Source organism: Nomascus leucogenys, chromosome 8, assembly GCF_006542625.1.
Source record: "Nomascus leucogenys isolate Asia chromosome 8, Asia_NLE_v1, whole genome shotgun sequence".
NCBI lineage: Eukaryota > Metazoa > Chordata > Mammalia > Primates > Hylobatidae > Nomascus > Nomascus leucogenys.
The window spans coordinates 55,548,769-55,569,485 of NC_044388.1; the positions used below are offsets into that span (position 1 = coordinate 55,548,769).

The window sequence follows — 20,717 nt, forward strand, 5'->3', positions numbered from 1 at the left end:
CTTAAGCAGGCTTCAGTATCACCTGCAAGGCTTGTGCAAGCCAGACTGCTGGGCCCTGACCCAGCGCCTACCAGTCTGCAGACCTGGGGTGGGACTCGGGGGTTTTTATTTGCATGAAGCTCCCAGGTGGTGCCCATGCTGCTGGTCAGAAGCCTACAGAGTGAACACCAGTGTTCCAGGAGACTGACAGGATTGTCCTCATTTTACCAGTGTGGAAACTGAAGCTGAGGTAGCCCAAGATTCTCTGGAGTCTCCTTAGTTACTAGGTGGCAGAACAGAGATCACACATCTCAAATGTGTCACTGCTCAGAGACCACCCAAAAGCTTCATTGCATCACATGGTCTCTGTCTACACCATCTTTCCACCCAGATTCCTGATTGCTGCTCAGAGCAAGCCAGTGCTTGAATAGCTAAGAGCTTTACCCCATTCCCAAGTCTAATGACTTCCATGCCTAAGGAAGGTCAGCAGAAAGTTCCTGTATTTGGAACTGGAAAGGAGAACATTCAGGGAGGCTGGGAGGGTCAGCTTTTAGGGATTGGTCTGTCTCCCTGGAGTTATTGACCAGCCTTCAGCCCTTGCACAGGGTGTACTCTTTGGTTTAACTCTGATGTTTTCAGTATTCTTACAGACAACCTATACTAAAATGGACCATCTCAAATTTTAGAAAGCAAATGATTACACTTGTGGGAGAAAAGCCACATAAGTTGAAAATCAGCATCTACTCCTAAATTCAAAGTAGGCTCCAAGTTGTGCCAAAAAGCGCTCAGATTTGGGTTCTTTTTTTTCCAAGTTTAAAAAACATCTGCTATATTTGTGTTCGTTCATCACCGTAAAAGCCTCTTTGGGTGTTATGAATAGGATAAAACTTCTCTTGACTCCAAAAGTTCTGATAAAATTCCTTTCTTAGACCACAGTGTGGCAGGATTCCTACTGTTAAAGTGTCATGCTTCCAAAAGAAAATTACAGAATCTTATGGAAAGGCAGAACTATACTTGGATTTTATGTTAACCTCTCTCTACAGTGAGTGTAGGTGTTGTTTTGAATGAACAAACATATGAATTCCAATAAGAAAAGGTTAACACATGTCCTCAGTGTTCATTGTTGGAGTGTTTTCTATTGAAGTCGCTTCAGTGTGGCACTGTTCACAATCTCGTGTCATGTTTGCTCACACCAAATTCTAGCAAGGCAAGTTATAAGATGTCCTGGAACCTGAGAGCGTATGTCATAGTAATACTCTGAGTGAAGCAAACATTTTCTACATATACTTCATTCCTTCTCTCCTTCATTTGTCCATTCAGGAATTCAACAAATATTTATTTGTTTGTTCTTCCATCCAGCAATTTAGCAGATACTTACTGACCAACACCTGTGTGCCACCAGGGCTCGTGCAGAGAACAACAGAGACCAGGTTCTTGCTGTAATGGAACTTACTTTCAATTGAGGGTGAGGGGACAGTCAGACGAGTAAAATACATGATATCTTCAGCTACTGCTGTGTGCTGTGGAGGAAGAAACACTAAATTGTGGGCGTAAGAGCATCTGCACAAGTGGGGTGTGGGGCCTCAGGGAAGGCTTTGCAGGAGAGGCACGTGGCACGAAACCTGGACGGCAGGAGCCAGGCTTGGGAAGGTCTGGGGTGCAGTTTTCCGGGCAGAAGCAGCAAGCACCTGAGTCCCAGAGGCGGGAACTAGTTGGATGCATTTGAGGGACCCACAGGGGCTAGTCTGTCTAAAAGGGCCTTGAGATGGAAGAGGGCAGGGTGCTCCACTATTGAAGTCTAGCAGATAGGTGGAAGCCAGATTTATTTTAATTCTAAGAATGGGACTGTCAGAGGAATTTAGGCAGGGGAGTGGTATGATTGGTCCTGTGTTTTAGGTGTTCAGTCTGGCTGCTGGATAGAAAATGGAAAATAAGAGAGCAAGAGGAAGAGCAGAGTGGCCAGCTTAAGATACTAAGACCAGCTGGTAGGAATTCCTGCCATTGCTAGTGTTTGTGCAATGTATCCATCAAAACATGAATCCTTATATATGGATCTTTGCACATTTGTTCAGTAATTAGACCTGAAGACAGATTTCTAGGAGTAGAATTACTGAGACAAAAAGCATACATATTTAAAATTCATATCTCGTGCTCAGCCACTTTGCAGAAAGGCGGTCACTCATTCCTACTCTCACCAACGATGTGAGAGTACCAGTCTTCTGAACCACACCAACACCGCATATTGTTAATATAAGACTTTCTCACCCTCACCAATCTGGAAGGTGAAAAGATGCACTGCTCAGGTGCAGAATGGAGGAGACGTGGTTTGATAGCAGTAAATGAAGGAATCGTGGGGATCGTGATAGACAACAAACTTGGTAGGAACTGAGGGTATAAACACACCCAATGGAACCCACCCAAGCTCCCTTTATGTAGCTTCTGGAGGTCATAGTGCCAGCCATGTGCCCTGAGCTGTCAGATCACATCCAGACTGGAATTTGCATCTGGATCCAGCATTTCATGAGGATACCTGCACACTGGAGAGCATTCCAAGGTTACTTAGGACCAGTATAATTCCACAGACTTGCAAGCAGAGCTTGAGGGGGGGCTGTTCGCTTTTGAAAAGAGAACACATTACAGAAACGCAGTAGTCCTCTTACACTATTTGAAGAGCTGCCACGCAGATGAGAACATGGACTGATGCTATAACACAGCACCTCCCTTGAGGACAGATAGAATTTCCGGCTCAAGGTGAGGGAGATGGTTTTAACAATTCGAACAGCCAGTGACAATGGAGAAGTCCTTGTTGGTGGAAGTGTCCAAGCAGAACTAAATGGTGATGCCTCCAGTCTGCTGTGGAGAGGGACTTTCTATGCAGTGTAGAGGGCTGAATGCCATCCTAGTTCCCGTTCATGAGCTCCTTGTCATTTATTGACTCTCAAGATGCATGGAAATTAGACAAATTATCCCTTGAAATCAACCCTGAGAGAAAGACAGACTCAAGCCTTCTAAGGATTAGAATACCCTCTTTCCCACTACCCCTAATTTGTTTTGGCCACAGCTTGAGGGGAAGGGGTCGTTAGTGTCTCATCATGATGATCCTGGCTTCACTTCCTGTGAGCTTTTGGGAGGAAATGAACAGCTCAAGTTGCCACTCCTGTTGTTGGAGGCTAGGGAAGCAGAGCAGGGGTCAGAGCAGTGGGGAGAATCTCTCACTACAACATCAAATCCATCGTCAGACCTGGCCAGACCCCTCCAACCCTGCAGTTCACCCGTGGGCTGAATTGAGGTTGTCAGTGCAGCTTTTGCTCATCAAGCGGCTGGAAGGACAAAGCAAGAACTTCCCATGTTGTACCCAGTAGCTGGGGATTTCACCCTGGAATGGAGCAGTGCTTGCGCTTTTGCACCTGGGGCTCCAGGGCTCAGTGGGAGAACTGGAGTGAGCCGCTGTCTGTCAGACTGGCTTGGCCTGCTTTCGTCACTCTGCCACTTCTAGGAGTGATGCAGTTCAAGGGCAACCCTGGTTTTCCAGACTAGGACAGAGGCTCTGCAGTCCTTGAGCAAAACTGGAGGTGGGAATGTTCTATGCCTGAGCTGTGGGCTCCTCACCCCCTTCACTTTCCTGTTGAAGTTTGGTTAGAGTTTGGTAATAACTGTGCCACCTTGGGCCACAGTCCACCAGAGAGGAAGTGTCCAGGTTCAGGTTATATCCCTAAGATTCCAGGTGGTGATCCAGAACGGAGTTAACTGACTGGCGTGGTCTTGGGAGATAGGTTGGGCCTGGGGGAAGAGCATGAGCTCAGAGTCGGCGCACATAGGTCGGCTCAAGCTCTGAGGCTATGGGCAGGTTGGCCTCCCTGCACCTCAGCTGCCACATCTGCAAAATGGAAATAATGATCTGTCTAAGGTTCCTACTAGGCCCTCACTAAGTGTTGGCCCCAGTCCCTCCTTAATGAAAACAGCTTCTTTCGTAAATCCCAAGAACAAAATAATTATCATTTTGTATTTCTATAAATATTGTGTCATGTGATTCAAAAGATACAGCTTGAAATGGGCTCATGAACTGTTTACAGTTGTCAGCCTCTAATTTCTAATATTCTCATATCAACTGTAGAGAAGGGTGTGGATTTTGTTAATTAAAATTAATTTTGAGTAATTTATTGAAAGGGCAGGTTTGATGCTAGTTTACATCTCTTATACTTTCTCAACTCTTAGATGCTTTCTTTAAAATGAGCATTTCTAAAATTGGAGTGTGAAAAACTTGCTAGCCTTTCTTTTTTGCTCCTAATGCTTACATTGAGGGATGGTGTCCTCAAATCATAATCACTTTGGAACAGAGGTGCTTAGAATAAAGCTATTTGTTCCCATGAACTTTTATAAGGCTTTAGGAGGCCAAGAACTAAATAATGGTTGTCTGTGATTCTTCATTATTATTATTCTATTTCTTTCCTTTTTTTTTTTGAGACCGGTTCTCTCACTCTCCCAGGCTAGAGTGCAATGACATGATCATAGCTCACTGCAGCCATGACCTCCTGAGAGCCAATACCGTGCCACTGCACTCCAGCCTGGGCGACAGAGCAAGACTCCATCTCAACAACAACAAAAAAGGGGAGGGTACAGCTAAAAAGAGAGCGGAACTTCTTTTCAGAAGGGTGACAGGATAGCTCATGAAAATTTTGCTGTCTTTCCCCACTCCTGAGAATTTCTCAAGCAAGATAATCCTATAAAATAGTTATTCATAAAAAGCTGTGGCTATGGTCCTAAATCTGGCACAGTTCAACCACAGTTACACGATGAGGGTGATGATGATTGTCATTGGCAAAACTAAATCATTTTTATGTTGCAAAATTAGGAAATTAAAACTCACTATTCATTTGTAATGTCATTCGTTTCCTGTATATCTTGGGACCTTGTTCTTAGAATGTTTGTTTTAGAACTCAATAAAGTAAGGTCACTTAAGTTGAATAACCCGTAAGACTCTCTTTTTGGTATAGACATGCACGTATTTTATGTAATACTTACTACGTGGGTAGCCTAGTCCTGTAGATATTACAGTTACCACATGTAACTTTTTCATTCCACTGTCCGAGTTAACTCTTGTGATCTATAAATCCACATAATACTACGAACAACAAGGAACTGCTTTCAGATCTTAAGCACTCTGGACATTTGCTCTGTTAGCATGTCTCAAATTTGACCACCAAAATGCTTCCAAAGCAGAAAAGAGAGATGTGTACAACAGATAGATGGGCAGTGGGTTCTTGGGGCAAGGATAGCATTATCACTTAGTTTATGAACTAGTGGAACAGTTTAGGTATCTGGGAATTCTTTATTCTATAGAATTCCATGTCCTAAAATAGTACTTTTTGTCTGCATGAGTGGAACAGGTCACCAGATAGTTTGTTTCATCTTGTTAATGCCAGTTAAGTTCATGAATGTCTTCCCGTGAACAGCAAGACATTAAGCAACACTTTCGGACAGCACTTTTTAAGAGCTTTAAGAGAGGTTCAAGGAGATTGTAGAGTTTTAAAAAGATAGAAGTCACTGTATAAATTATACCTCACATCTCTTAACTAAAGACAATTTAAGTACCGATGCCTAAATATAAAATATTAAAAACATAAATGAACTGACTTCTTTGTTAGATCACATTGTGTGTGTGTGTGTGTTCTTTTCAGACATATGAAGATCCATGAGAAGGACCCTAACAGTGCCACAGCCACAGCCCCTCCATCTCCTCTGAAACGCAGGCGATTGTCCTCTAAGAGGAAACTGAGTCACGATGCCGAGTCAGAGAGAGAAGACCCAGCACCAGCTAAAAAGGTCCTCTTGGCTCCCAGCGCAGATTCACCTGCTCACGGGACTTCTGTCAGAAATGCCACTAATCTTTATTTTCTCAGTGTGGGGACTTGGCAGACATCCATCCTAAACTCTTAACCTGTGTTTTCCCATACTGTTTCTGTAAAGTGTCTAAGAAAAGAATACCAGCGTGCACTTCCTCTTGAGCCCCTCTGCTGAGCCCGGAGATGAAATGAGAGCTTTTACAATTGTTTCCATGCTTTCTACCTGTTTTTTCTAGCCAAAGCGCAAGCTTCATAAGCGTTTGGGACTCTTTTGTCCTCACTTTTTTATTACCAGTGCCTGGCAGATACCAGGTGCTGCATAAGTACTTGTCTGGTGGGTGGGATGGTGGATGGATGGATGGATGGATGGATGGATGGATGGTAGCATTCTGGGAGTATTTGTTGTGTGAATGAGTGAATGGTCAGGTCCTTAATAATCAGGATTGGATAATGCAACCCTTGCCTTTTATTATTGTAAATCTCTGCATTTAGCATTGGCCTCTCTTCCGAAGCCATCCCATGTGGGAGACCTTCATGACTTCACTTTTTTCCTTTTCCCTCAGATGGTAGAAGATGGGCAGTCAGGTGACTTGGAGAAGAAAGCTGATGAAGTCTTTCACTGCCCAATATGTTTCAAGGAGTTTGTTTGCAAGTATGGACTGGAGACCCACATGGAGACCCATTCAGATAACCCACTAAGGTAGGAGAAAGGGTGAACTAGACCTTGTTCATTTCTGTTTCTCCTGGCATGTGACAATGTTCTTAAGTCCTGTTACTCCACATAAGGCTCCAGTGATTGAACTTGGGCACAACAACATTAGGGAGGCAGTTAAGAAAGTATTGGTGTGGGGAAGAAGTTGGCTGAGAGTTGTCAGAGGGTGGCTGTATCCACAGGGTGTTCACATGGTTCACTGTGCCTTCTTTCTCTCAGCAAAGCCCCTTGAGTAGTCACCAGTGAGCCCCTGAACACTGGGGAGTCTGCTATCATGGGTGTTCTTGGACAACAGATTTTCTTCGCAAAAGATGTTGCAACTCAAATGACTATTAGCAATGCATGAATATGTGGCCGAAACAGGGACAGCCCACGTGTTGGATACCCCTGGCACAGTACTGGTGCATCATAGGCACTCAGAAGTGTTTGAACTGAGCTGGACCTGATAGCACAGAAACCTGAGAAGCCGTTTTGGGGTAAGAGAAAGTTCTACTTAGTGCAGGACACTTGGCCAAAAATGGATCCTGATATGTTTCAATAAAAAAGTGATAGGTGATTGCTCTGCCATCCAGCTTCAATTGTAAGGGCTTCCCAGCTCCAGTGTTTCTGATCCTCAGCCTTGCCAGGCAGAAAACATGGGTAGTGACAGGACTTCCCACAAGAATTCAGGGGACTCATCTTTCTTTCTCTACCTTCTCTGATAACTCATCAGGCAGCCAGTCCTGTATTCTTGATGAGTTGATAGATTTGGAAGTTATTCCTAGAGAATTGTCACTTTAAAAATGTTAACTGCCAGAGATTTTAAGCATTGGAAAGAACAAAGAACTACTTAGACACCCCTGCTGTCATTGAGAGACTTGAAAGTAGCCCATCCTGGAAGTCACACACAGCTGCAGGGTCACAGGCACACAGCAGGGCCATACACGCCTGCAGCTTTGGGTTTTAGAAGACAGCTTGGGAATGCAGGAATTTGGGCATCTGTTTGCCTGAATCCCTGATACATGGACCAGATTTCCTTCTTGAAGACACATGTTTAGCTGTGAATTAGGAATGAGAAAGTCTGAGCAAGCTGAAGACTTATGTTATAGGGAAAAGCCAAATTGTACAGTAACTTGATGCCAGGTCAAATATGATTATCCTTAATCACATTAGCCTGACATTTTTCCATTGGTGAGGGGAAAAGGAACTTACGAAGAAGTTAAACTGCTGCACAATTGAAGTGCTATAAAATGTCTTTACGGAACTCCCCAGTCTCAAGAAATTGCCTGATCATTGGGTTGGGCACAGACTGGTTGTCAGGCCTAGACCCCGACTCCTCTCTTTGCTCACACAGGACCTCAGCCAGCTACATCTGAACCTGTTTTCTCATCCTTCAAATTGAAGGAGGGCAGGACCAGATAATCCTTGTGTTCCTAAAACCTTATTTTTATTTTTTTTTTATTTTTGAGAAAAATGTTGCTTTGTCACCCAGGCTGGAGTACACTGGTGCAATCTTGGCTCACTGCAACCTCTGCCTCCTGGGTTCAAGTGATTCTCCTGCCTCAGCCTCCCGAGTAGCTGGGATTACAGGTGTGTGCCACCACACCTGGCTAATTTTTTGTGTTTTTGGTAGAGATAGGGTTTCACCATTTTGGCCAGGCTTGTCTCAAACTCCTGACCTCTGGTGATCTGCCCCACCTTGGCCTCCCAAAGTGCTGGGATTATAGGCATGAACCACCATGCTTAGCTCCAAAGCCTGCCTCTTAACAGTTGTTTTATTCTGTCTACCAGGAAAAGGCATATGGCTCCTCCCTGTGTAGGCCCTCTGGTTCTGAGAGATTTGGGAAACTTCACAGGTTCAGGAATGTCCACAGCATCTCCAGCATGTGGGCTCGTGGTGGGGGGCAAATACTGAAATAGTTCTCTAGATCAAGGACCTGAGTGAGCAGAGATGACACTACCAGCTGAACCTCCCAAAGAGAATCATGAGCAGAGGCAGAAACCCCAGCTCCTGCTCACGTTCCTACCCAGCAGACTTCAGAGCCAGTGCTGCCGTGAGTACAGGCTGCCTCTGAGCCCCTCTGTATACTTTATCTCACTTCATATTTTATTCTGTGATCAGATACCACCTTAGAAACTATCATTTACCCCCTTCTAGATAATTCTATACTGCAGGAAAAATAACGTGGCTCCCACAAGAGATTTCTGAGCCGTCCAAGCCTGCATAGCATGGTGTGTGGCAGTGATAGAGGCAGATCAGGTGTCCCCTTCTGAAATGCTGACCTGGGTGAGGGACGAGGTTCTCCTGGAGCAATCCTCTGAACAAGGACCTGCTCCAGGGAGGAGAGGCCAGGCTTCCTCTGCACAGAGGTTGGAGATGGGCGTTGCACTGGACGCTCATCATTTTTTCATAGTTGGGATGGGTAGGATTTAGTGGGTGATTAATCCACAGTGATGGTAGGGCTGATGCTGTAAACAGGCTGTGAAGTTGAAGCCTCAGTCCTGCATGTCCAGCTAACCGACCTAGAGGATTTTCCTTACCTGTTTACTAATAATGCCCTGTGTTTGGTGAGGGGTTGGCTTAGACAGTTTTGTAGCCTGACAGGGACTTGGCCCCTCTGGGCAAGCTCTCACTTCGCTGGCCCCACAGCTGTGGCTGAGGGGTGGCCCGTAAGAAGAGAGGTTTCCGGGCATCCTTTGTGGGGGCACACAGGCCACCCCTGCCCTGTGCCTCTATCTATAATTGTTGCTAGATGGGGTGGGGCTGGCATCTGGAAACCAAAAAGAGTTGATTACAGAACATGGTTAATGTCCCTTTGTTCCTCTGTGCTCTACCGATCCCCATAATAGCCTGCTATCAGAGGAGGCCTGGGGCAGCCTGCGCCAGCGGGGCCTAGCCAGGCGGTGAACTGGGACAGTAGCTAGTGGGAGAGACAGCTTGTTAACCCAGAACTAAAATAGACACCAGCTCCATTTCAAACCCCAGAGGCAGCAGAACCACAGTGGGATGCTACCCGCTTAGACTGAAGGTTTGTAACTCAAAACAGCTGTTGCCTTCTCACTCTCCTGCACTTGTCCCCTTTCACCCCCCACCAACACTGGCAAGGTGCCCATTGTTCCTTAATAAAAAGTGTTGGAAATCCAAACTCATATAAATCTCGACTCCATTTCCCTCCACTCCACTGTGTTTCAAATGAATGAAGCGTTGTCGTAGAACAAAAGGAAGACACAAAGCTGCCTGTAGAGATGCCAGCTCTTAGGGTCAGGTGTTAGCCTCACCCTGACATGACCAATGGTCAGTCATCCCCCTTCCCCCAGGGCTCCCCAGATGAGGGAGAGAAGGCAGAGGAGGAAGCGGAGTCAGGCTATGGCGAGCTGGCATTTGGAATCGGAGGTGAGGGACGGAGTGTTCAGAGAGCAGGCGGCTACACAGAGGACATCCTTTGTGTGAGGATGTTGCTGGGCATTGAATGTCCATCAGAATAGAACTGAGCAACTGGCCATACCCTGCTGTGAATGAAGTCAGCTGGGAAGGAGCATCCAGGTCAGCCCGGCCAGCAAGAGAATCTGAGCCACACGTGTCCTTGGAATTTTCTAGTAGCCATTTTTTATTTCATTTCATTTCATTTTGAGGATCTCGTTCTGTCACCCAGGCTGGTGTCCAGTGGCGTGATTATGACTCACTGCACCTTGACCTCCCAGGCTTTTAAGTGACCCTTCCACCTCAGCCTCCCAAGTAGCTGGAACCACAGGCCTGTGCCAGCACATGCAGCTAATTTTTTTGTATTTTTTGCAGAGACAGAGTCTCCCTGTGTTGCCCAGGCTGGTCTTGAACTCCTGGGCTCAAGTGATCTGCCCACCTTAGCCTCCCAAAGTGCTGGGATTGTAGGCGTGAGCCACCCTGCCTGGCCCTAGTAGTCATGTTTTAAAAAGTAAGAAGAAAGAGACAAAATGAATAATGCTTCATTGAGTATACTAATATCAAAATATAATGTCAACACATAATAGAAAAATTGTGAGTGATGTGTTTCACATTCTTGCTTCCATGTACTGACTCTTTGAAATCTGGTGTGTGTGACACGACCCCATCCCAGCCAAGGTGCTTAACAGCCCACAGAGAGGTTTCAGGTGAGCCACCTATGGCAGGGAGGGCTGCAGCTTTGCTGCAGAGCCGTGTCTTGTGTGTGAAGGCCCAAGGGCGGCAGCTGGATGGTCACCCTGTTGGCACAGCCACTGCTGAGGGTGAAACTTAGCCAAAGTTATTGTGTAATCTTAGATGGCCCCCTGATGAAAGGAGTTCGGGTAATAAGTAATGTTAACATCATTTCAGTTAAAATGTACCCAGCAAATGATTGAGTTTGTACTGTGTGCCAGGCACTTGCCCAGGCTTGAAGGAAAGAGTGATGTTTGAGACAGGGTACCGGCTAGGCACAAAACAAACTGGTTGGTTATAAAACAAAGTTCAGGGGTGAGTTCAGGGCCCAGGAGGGCACATTTCCCTCAGATTCCAGGCAGGCAGAGGGATCTGGTGCATGCAAAACTTCTCCTTGGGATTTTGCATCAGAGGCTGTGGTGCTTCACTTAATTTCCTCTGGGTCAGGGCCCAACTGGGTCTGGTACTTCATTGACCCTGGTCATCTCTGAGTTCAAGGTGATGACATTAAATCTGTTGGGAATTAGTATGTAGGGAGCCCAAGGGGGCTCTGGCAGGCACCTCGGCTCCATGAGTAGGGAGGGCAGCTGAGACCACCCCCTTCCTGTATCTTAGTAGTGGGGCCACCAGAGGGAAATGCCTTCTTTTTCCTGCATTCTCCACTGTTCCAAGGAATGTTTACCTCCCTTCACTGCACGCCTACCACCTATAGAGACCCCGAGACTCCTCATACACCCAGTATTGATCCCACCCTTGTCAAATGTCATCCAAAAAACAGGGAAAAGATAAAATATTTGTCAGCATCTTGTATTCAGGAGTCTGTGAGTCTGAGGCTTGGGCAGAAACAGATTTTCAACACTTCTGGGGGCTGTGAACAGAGGTCCCTCAAGGAAGGGAGGACTGCCCTCACCCCTCACCTGATAGGTACAGAAGCCTTGGTCAGGACTACCCTGTCCCCCACCCAAATACCAGAGCGAGGAGTGGCCCACCCAGCTTCGGCGGCCACTACACACCCTTTGTGAAGTCCCTCAGACTCTGTCGAATGCTTCATGCCACGCTGGTTTGGTTGAACAGTCGGAGCAGGGCATTGGGTTGCTGTGTGCAGCCCAGGCGGGTTCCTGGGGCATGGGGAGGGATGGCTGCCTGGCCAGGGCCCTGTCACAGGGCCATCACTGTTGCTCGCAGCAACTGGGAGAGATTAGTGCAGCTGTTGGATGTCAGTTCTCTGCCCTGAGATGGGCAGGGGAGGGTGGGCTGAGGAGAGAGGAATGTGTGAGTTGGTTGGGACTCTAGAGGAGAGGTTGTTTGCACTTACTCCTTCTGGCCTCTGGAGACAGAACAGGAAAAATGAAGCATGAAATCCCTTTTGAGAAGGAATGCCAGTCTCTCCATTAGAACACAATAATGAGGAAGGAATTCAGTATCTGAAGGAAATAGCCAAGCTGAGTGGCAGCTTCTCGGCAGGTATTTCGCAGGTTCTTCTGATGAGGGTTGCAGGGAGCAGGGAGTGTCAGCGTTAGGAAATGCTCCCAGCTGAGCCAGCGTCCAGGCATTAAGGATGTGTGGGTCACGTAAGGAGCCAAGGCATCTGCAAATAGCTGTCCTCTGAACGCACAGCCTGGCAGAGTGGAATGAAGCCAGCCGGCTCCGTCCCAGCCTGCCGCCTGGCAGCTCTGTGACCTCGGGCGAGTGGTGACTTGGTTTCCCTATCTGGAAAATAGATTTGAAGACTGTTGGGAGGATGAAGGGAGATAATCCACAATCCTCAGAGTGTAACAAATACTAAGTGAAATTTTTCTTCTGATACTATTATTTAGAATGTATATTTTTAATATAAAATTTTATATAAAATTAAAATTTTTAAATATTTTAAACCTTCCAACATTTACAGTTACAGGTGTTGTGCCACTCTATGGCTATCCCATTCCAATGGAATTGAAAAGGAGTCAAATTCCAGGTGCGATTTACTTGGCAGAGAACATGAAAGCAATTTGTCCTTTACTCTTACGAACAGCTGTTTTTATCTAGTTTCGCTTTCGTAAAGATTGGGGAATGGAGTGGCTCTTTAAATTTTGTTTGAGTCTTCTTCCCACGTTTCTTAATCCCACTCTGTGAAAAGCAGATATTTAGAAACGTGAAGGAACTCAACACCTTTACGTAACAGAACCACACATCACTTTCTTTAGATTGTTGGGGGAACCCCAGGGTTCTAAGGAAGTGAGTTTCCTGATGTTTGAAATTCGCCAATGCAGCCTTTCAAAAATATGCTTAGCATAGTTTAAAAAAAAAAAAAAAATCATCCTTCTTGCTGATTGTGAGGAGGTCAGATATCTGTCCCTCAGCCATCCCAATGGTAGACTTGATGGAGTTACGTGACAGAGAAGAGAGCCCAAGGAAGCACCTGAGTGGTTTCTCATCTCTGGGCCACTCTGTTAAGGCTTGTTTGTCGACTTCGGGATTTTCATCTTGTTCTGGAGAGTTAAGGTCGCCAGATGAATAAAATATTACTGTTAGTGAGCACTGGGGGATCTCATCCCAAAACTGTTTAGCCACAAGGTTAAGAAGTTAAAAAAAAAAAAAAAGACTTTTGGTGTCCTTGTTTTCTATTTCTGTAAATCACATTGCTGATAAATTTGCCTTTGGGCATGCACCCTGCCCATTTTAGGTACTAGGCTCAGTTACTGGCTACAGATTGCAGATTCCCTTTTCAGGGCTGATGCTTTTAATGGTGATAGTTATTCCTGATAAGTACCTTAACTCTGCTGTGAGGTATCAAAACTGCTGGATCTATTTTTGGCTGCCTCTTTACCATTCCTCCCTCTAGAGAATGTCCATACCATAACAACATATTTATTACACTGCATTTCTACCCCAGCTCAGAATTGTGCAACTTTCTTTAAAAAAAAAAAAAAAAAAAAAAAAAAAAAAAAAAGGAGGTCCTGTCTTCTTCCAAGGACATTTGCTGTCAGAAGAACAGATATCTGTGCCCTGCCTAAATAGGCAGGCTGTGTAGCACAGATAGTCGTTAATTCAATGACTTTTTAAAATTTTAGGGCCTCACAGTGGCTCATGTCTGTAATCCCAGTACTTTGGGAGGCCGAAGCAAGGGGATCGCTTGAGGTGAGTGAGGAGTTGGAGACCCGTCTGGCCAACATGGCGAAACTCCATCTCTACTAAAATCCAAAAAAAAAAAAAAAAAAAAAAAGCCAGGCATGGTGTCTCAGGCCTGTAATCCAGCTACTGGGGAGGCTGAGGCACGAGAATCGCATGAATCCGGGAAGTAGAGGTTGCAGTGAGCTGAGATTGCACCACTGCACTCCCGCCTGGCTGACTGAGCGAGACGCTGTCTCAAAAATACATAAAAATAAAATAATAAAATTTTAATTTACTTTTGTTTTCTTAAGACCTAGTGAATCTGAGTGTGAATAAGAACATTATTTGTTGTATTAAAGTCCCTTGAGGATTGAAAGGACAAAACCCCAGCTAGCAACTGAGTGTATTTTCTTGACCTATTGGAGCTGGTTGGTCCCACCCCTTGCCCTGTGTACCTCCTGCCTTTGGTGACTCAGGCACGTGGTCCGGCAGTGGCTGGCGGTTGGGTCTCTGTGACTTCAGGACAGCGTGGAGTTGACCAGCTCGTGTGGGAGTCAGACTTCTCTGACCATGTTAGCGCTATGCCCTTTCCAGCCTAGCAAGGGTCAGAGCCAGTATGCTGTGGGATTTTGCTTGTCTGTTTGATTTTTGGAAAACGGACAGGAAGGGCTGTGACAGTGCCTGTCTAGTCACTGACAACCACAGGCACTTCTCTAAGCACATATCAAAGACTCTCTGTGATCGTGGTTCCCGGCCCCTGGTGTTGGCAGCCACCTTCCTGCCATCTGTGCCTTTACATACCAGCAGCCATGTAGAAAGAGCTTACCTTATGACCTGGGAGTCGTTTTCCTCCACTGGGACTCCCAGGCCCTCCTCTCTGCTTCACCCTACCCAGTGCCGCCAGGGACATTACAACCGATACTAAGGGATGGAGGATAAGTGCAGGCAGCTGCTTCACCTCTGCTGTTCCAGGGAGCCCCAATTCCACACACCCCAACACCACAGCCCCCTCCTACCATCTACCCTAATAACTGCTAGAGCCCCTCCACCCCATAATAGGAACCTCCACAGTGGAGCAGCCCTACTGGAGGCAGGACCCACAGTTCAGCGACTGGAATGTCATACATGGGGTGGGGAATGGTCCAATCTACTCCAGCATTCTAAATTAAAATTTCTTATCCTCTTACAGAAACATTGGCCAACGTGTGCTAGAATGCAGGTGTTTTCTGGGTGAAACAGGCTCTTGTGCACTGTCTTGGTACAGAAACACTTATTTCTGTGAACACAGTGATTTGGAATTCACATATGCTAAGCAGCTCCTATAAGTTGAGGTCAGGCTGAATGTCCATCTTGGATTCCATGTGCAATCTAACCTTAGTCTGTCGTTTGGAGATTTTTCCACTGATGATTTTTTTATCTTCCTGAAAGTAATGTAGTGTGATTTTAAAAGAAAAAGAAAGTTGTGTTTTTGAAAGGGTCAGTGGGGGTTTGTTAATTTTCTTTAAATCCTACAAAGAGATACACTTCCCCAAAATACATTTACTTTAGTGACAGCAAAGTTAGTTTCCATTTGGAAAAGTTACACTGTTTCCAACATCAAGTTATCTCTATTGCCAGAAAATCAAAAGGCAGCCAATCAGATTTGTAAACCTTTCCTCTGGCACATTGTCAAGATCTCTTGCAAAATGAAATTGTCCTACAGCCCTCCCCTCTCCTGTGGCTCTAAGTGCAGTTCTGCCCCATCTAAATATTAATATTTTGCAATCGTGCTCTTTATGAGCCCCTGGCAGAGTAGAGATATGCCACAGACGGGGTGAGGAGAGAGTCGTGGGGACCACTTGGCCAGTGGCTGTGGTCTTAATGAAGATTGACAAGCCCAAAGGAGGTTTGCAAATACCCTGATGCCTGCAGCCGGCTTTGCATCCAGCAGTTCCCTCCACAGATTTACAGTGGCCTCTGTTGTCCTTGAAGAGCTGCTTAGAAACAAGGTTTCAAAGCTTTCTCCTTGGGGCCTTGGGAAGGCTGGATGAACGCTTGTGTCTCCACCTGGATAGGGCTGATCCAAGTGTTTCTGGGTGGTGGTTTTCCACACTGGTTTTATTTAAGGTCTATCAACAGGTGCTGAGTGTGAGGCAGGGAGGCAAGTGTTTTTCTGTGGGTGTTTCTTCCTTTTAACCAACTGCACCACATGCTTCTGGTTTCAAAGCAGAATTTTTTTCTCTGCCACTTTCATGTTTTATGTCTTTTCACTTATAGGAGTGCCTTAGTTGAAATTCCATGAAAAGGGTGTGAAGTGTGGATCACCTTGCTTAGACTCTGTTAGGAGGTTGAGTGCTTGTGCAGGCTGGGAGAGCATGCACTTCTTTTCAGGAGGCAGGTGAAGGGAGCAAGTGGGATGAGGCAGAAGATTGGCCAGAAAGAACACTTTTCTCCCCATGAGTCTTGCAGTTAGACAGAAGTAGTAAGAGCGATTGTGAAGTTCTTGAAAGTGAGAAGAGAGAACACGTTCCTTTAAAATTAAAACTCAGTTTTTCCTGATTTTTCACGTTGGCTAAAACGTGCCAGGAAACGGGCTTTTCCTGATTTCTTTTTTCCCCTAGTACAATAACATAATGATTAAATTTGGAAAAGAACTTTGCAGTTTTCAAAGCACTTTGTTATTCACAGTTAACTGCAAAGATCCCCCTGTTTTAGATGAGAAGAGAAACTGAGGTATGAAAAAGGAAAGGAACAGGAGAGAAGTAACAAAGATGAGTAACGTATTGGTAATTTCTCTAGGAGTTCTAACATTCTAACAGGCTTGTAGTTTAAGACGTTTCTAGATAGCAGATTCTCACACCTAACTCACTATATTTTCCAAACTTATCTAACTATAAGAATCAGCTGGTGTGCTTGTTCATATACAGATTCTTAGGCCCATCTTCTAGTTATTCTGATTTCAGTTGGTCTGGGGTGATCTAGGAGTCTGCTTTTTTTAACAAGGTCATGTGGGGATTCTTATCTCTTGGCATGTTTGGGAAATTTTACATAGCCGGCAGCTGAAGTGCAGATGGAAATAAGTTGTCCAAGGTCACGCAATCTGAACTCCCTGATCCCCACCTGGTGTCTCTGGTCCCTGAGCCCACATCCCCCTACCACCCACTGCTCCATAGCTGCCTTACCAGGTACACAGAGTTTGTGATCAATACTGGATAATTCTGCCACGTCTTTATTGTCATGTCTTCATCACCTACTACGTATGAAGCTGTCCAGAAACAAGAGGGATTTGAGGGTGAGGGAGAGAATGAAAAAGACAGACACAGGCATAAGAGACAAAAAGAAACCTCAGTGTTATTAAAAATTCAAGCCAGGTGTAGGGGTGCACACCTGTAGCCCTAGTTACTAGGGAGGCTGTGACGGGAGGATTGCTTGAGCCCAAGAGTTCAAGGCCAGTCTGGGCAACATAGCGAGCCTGCCTCAAAAAAGAGAAAAAATCACTACAACCATAGAGGCACAGTAAATTCTAAATCTAATTGCCATATTAAGAGGCATTCATTCTCCATTCCCTTCATAAAACCTACTTATTAATGCCAGTCACACTAAATATTCATAACCAATAGGCTGCGCACTAGTACAGAAGTCTCAAAAGTGGAGAGTAGCCAAGCACAGTGGCTCACAACTGTAATCCCAACACTTTGGGAGGCCAATTCAGGAGCATTGCTTGAGCCCAGGAGTTCGAGACCAGCCTGGGCAACATGGTGACACCATGTCTCTACAAAAAATGTTAAAAATTAGCCAGGCATAGTGGCACATGCCTCTAGTCCCAGCTATGAAGGGAGGCTGAGGTGGGAGGATCACTTGCGCCCAGGAGTTCAAGACTGCAATGAGCTGTGATCATGCCACTGCACTCCAGCCTGGGCAACAGAGCAAGACTCTCTTTTAAAAAAAAGGCCGGGCACGGTGGCTCACGCCTGTAATCCCAGCACTTTGGGAAGTGGAGGCGGGCAGATTAGCTGAGGTCAGGATTTCGAGGCCAGCCTGGCCAACATGGAGAAACCCATCTCTACTAAAACACAAAAATTAGCTGGGCGTGGTGGGCGCATGCCTGTAATCCCAGCTACTCAGGAGGTTGAGGCCGGAGAATCACTTGAACCAGGGAAGCGGAGGTTGTGGTGAACCAAGATCACGCCATTGCACTCCAGCCTGGGCAACTAAACTCTGTCCCCCCCCAAAAAAGGTGAAGAGTATTCAGGAAGATCTCTAGGATACAAGGAAAAAAAATATATTTTTTTATCTCACCCTTTTAAAATTTCTATTTGGTAATGTACCCGGCACATTACATGTATGCAAATATATATGTACATAAATACATACTACCTATGTACACACATACACATTCTCAGCTAAACAACAGACACATATGGACCACACATGAAAAACTTTTTTATAGAAGCGGTGCACATTTCAGAAAGTTTGCAGCCACCTCTCAGTCCTACCTGCCTGCCTTTTGCAGTTGACTTGTATGCTACGAAAAGTCTCTTCCCAACCTGTTTATGTCTGTAATACTTGTAATCATTTATTATAATTTAATTAAATTTTATATAAGCTGATGGAATGTTGTTTTAATAAAAGAATAGTCTCTGGAAACTTATGTTGGAAAGGCTTATTTACAGTGCAGATTGGACAGAGTATTTTTTTTTTAGTTGCTGTCAAATTTAGGCTAGGTAAGATACCTGTGCACAGTTGAATGCCATAATCGTAAAAATCTAGGATTCTGCTTTAGTTTGGCTTGCAAAAATCTGGTATAATAAACTCCCATGTACCCTTATCCAGTTTCAGGGATTATCAACTCACAGCCAATTTTGTTTCCTCTCTTCTCCAACCCAGGTAATTTCAAAACAAATCCCAGATATCCTATGTTTTATTTATAAATATTTCATTATATATCTTTTTTTAAAAGGAACCTTTTTAAAAAGCATAGCCCAAATTTTATCATAACTAAAAAATTCAGTCACTTGTGAATATATCAGATATCTCTAATCAGAGTTAGATTTTCCCAATTCAGACATTTCTCTTATCCTTTCAGTCCAATATAGATCTTTCAGCCAACTGGTGGCGAGGTGATGGATTGGTGACCATGGGGAGGGTTGAACTTGAGCATGGGGGAAATGAAGTGGGGGTGGGAGAAGGAAGGAGCTACATCTCCAGGACAGAGGCTCTTGTTGCCTCCAAGGGTCACTGTCCTCTCTGTGTGCACAGCTCAGAGCTTGAACGTATTTCAGCCAGAAAGAACCTCACCCAGAGGGGCTGCGTCCATTCTGCTTCCCCGCAGGATCTGTCTCATGGCCTGTGATTTAGACCGCTGGGTACTTTGACATCTGGGCCCGCAGTGTGAGGACTTCCAGCCCCTAAAGGTGTTCTTCATTATCCAGATCCATCCCTTCCCTGGGCCTTGGCCACAGTGGTGAGCTCAGCAGAATTCCCTCAAAAGGAATGCTGCGTTTTGAGTGGCTCATGGGAACCCGGGTTTGGGGTTCCAAAGGTAGCTGAGCAGTGACGGGAGAGTGCTCAGGGGAGGCCCTTCCTGGACAGGGGAGCCAGGGGCAGAGCATGCTCAGCAGGACCGGGCTCTGCTGTGTCCGCTACAGCGTGATAAGGCGAGCAGGGCGGCACATACTGGCACTTCTTCCTTTCAGTGCTTCCAGAAAGTGAGCACAGCTGCTTCGTGGCTGACTTCGTTATCTCTTTATTTCCAGGGAAGACTCAACTCAAAAAAGTTTTCACTGTGGTACATGCAGTGTGGACATAAGCAAGTGGCTTTGCCTGGCTAAAACAGTGATAAAAGGAGCTACCTTAGAGGTGGTGAGGGTCAGATACGCGTGCACACATAAATACATGGAATGATGCTTGGTATACAACATTGTCCAACAGAATATCCTGTGATCGTGCAAACATACTCTGTCTGTGCCTCCCGATGCAGTTGAGCCCTTAAAAGAAGGCTGAAGTGACTGAGGAAACTTTAATTAAATTTGAATAGCCACATGTGGCTTTGGTGACCACTACATTCCATGCAAGTCTAGTGGATGTTGATAATACCATAACGATGGTATTTTGTTTTTATCCACCCATCTGCACACTGATGTAAAATTTTTAATATGGTTCTCAGTGAAGACCTAGAAGACAATACTGGTATGAAAAGCAGAGACAGTATTATAAAGTGGTGTTTGCTGACCCAGAACATTTAGGATGTCAAAGATCATCTCTGAAATGAAGGGTCAGATTTTGAGTGGACTGCATCTGTGGGAGTCTTTCAAGGAAGGGGAGACAGCCTTGTGATAAGCATGGGTGGGAGCAGGAACTCAGGCTGACATTTCGTGTGTGCTTCTTACTGGCTATGTGGCCTGAGTCACATCGCTTCGTATTTTTGATCACCAGTGTTCATCTAGAAGATGAGGGTCATGATACGCACCTGCCTGCTGGGGTTGTCACATGTGCTGAGCTGTCAGGGCACCTGGGCTCAGTCCGTGAGGACCATGGTTATCATTCAGATAATGATGATGCTAATACCACAACTTAATGCACAATCACCATCACTTCTAATTAGATTGGAAAATTTAATAATTTTTATCTCTGTCAGATGCCAGGGATGCTGATTGATTGCCCTAGATGCTACTTAAATATATGCTCTTTTGACTTTTAAACATTCACAATAATTAGAATCCAGTGAACTGAGGGAGAGAGAAACCTCTAACATGATCCCACTAATGCCTGATCGAGGTGAGAGCGAGCAGGTCGGCCACGGTGGCTGCAGGTTCCCAGCTGTCGTCTTCTTGTGCTCAGACTGTGGGTTTTCAGGTCGTACGTACATCTTGTGCTGCCTGCAAAGATTTGGTATCCAGAAGTTGATAGAATACAATTTTTTTTAAAAGGAAGAGGTTTTTGGTGCTAACCATGTAGCCTGGCTTCTTGACATCATACC

At 45.4% G+C, this 20,717-nt stretch overlaps 1 protein-coding gene across 2 annotated transcripts in view; it reads left to right on the forward strand.

Moving 5' to 3' along the window:
- The window catches only part of RREB1 (ras responsive element binding protein 1), a 143,604-nt gene that overhangs the window by 97,795 nt on the left and 25,092 nt on the right, over positions 1 to 20,717 (forward strand). For both annotated transcript variants that reach the window (XM_030817264.1, XM_030817265.1), the window contains exons 7-8: positions 5,658 to 5,802; positions 6,386 to 6,522. In XM_030817264.1, coding sequence (XP_030673124.1) covers positions 5,658 to 5,802; positions 6,386 to 6,522 — 282 coding nt within the window. The remainder of the gene's footprint in view (positions 1 to 5,657; positions 5,803 to 6,385; positions 6,523 to 20,717) is intronic.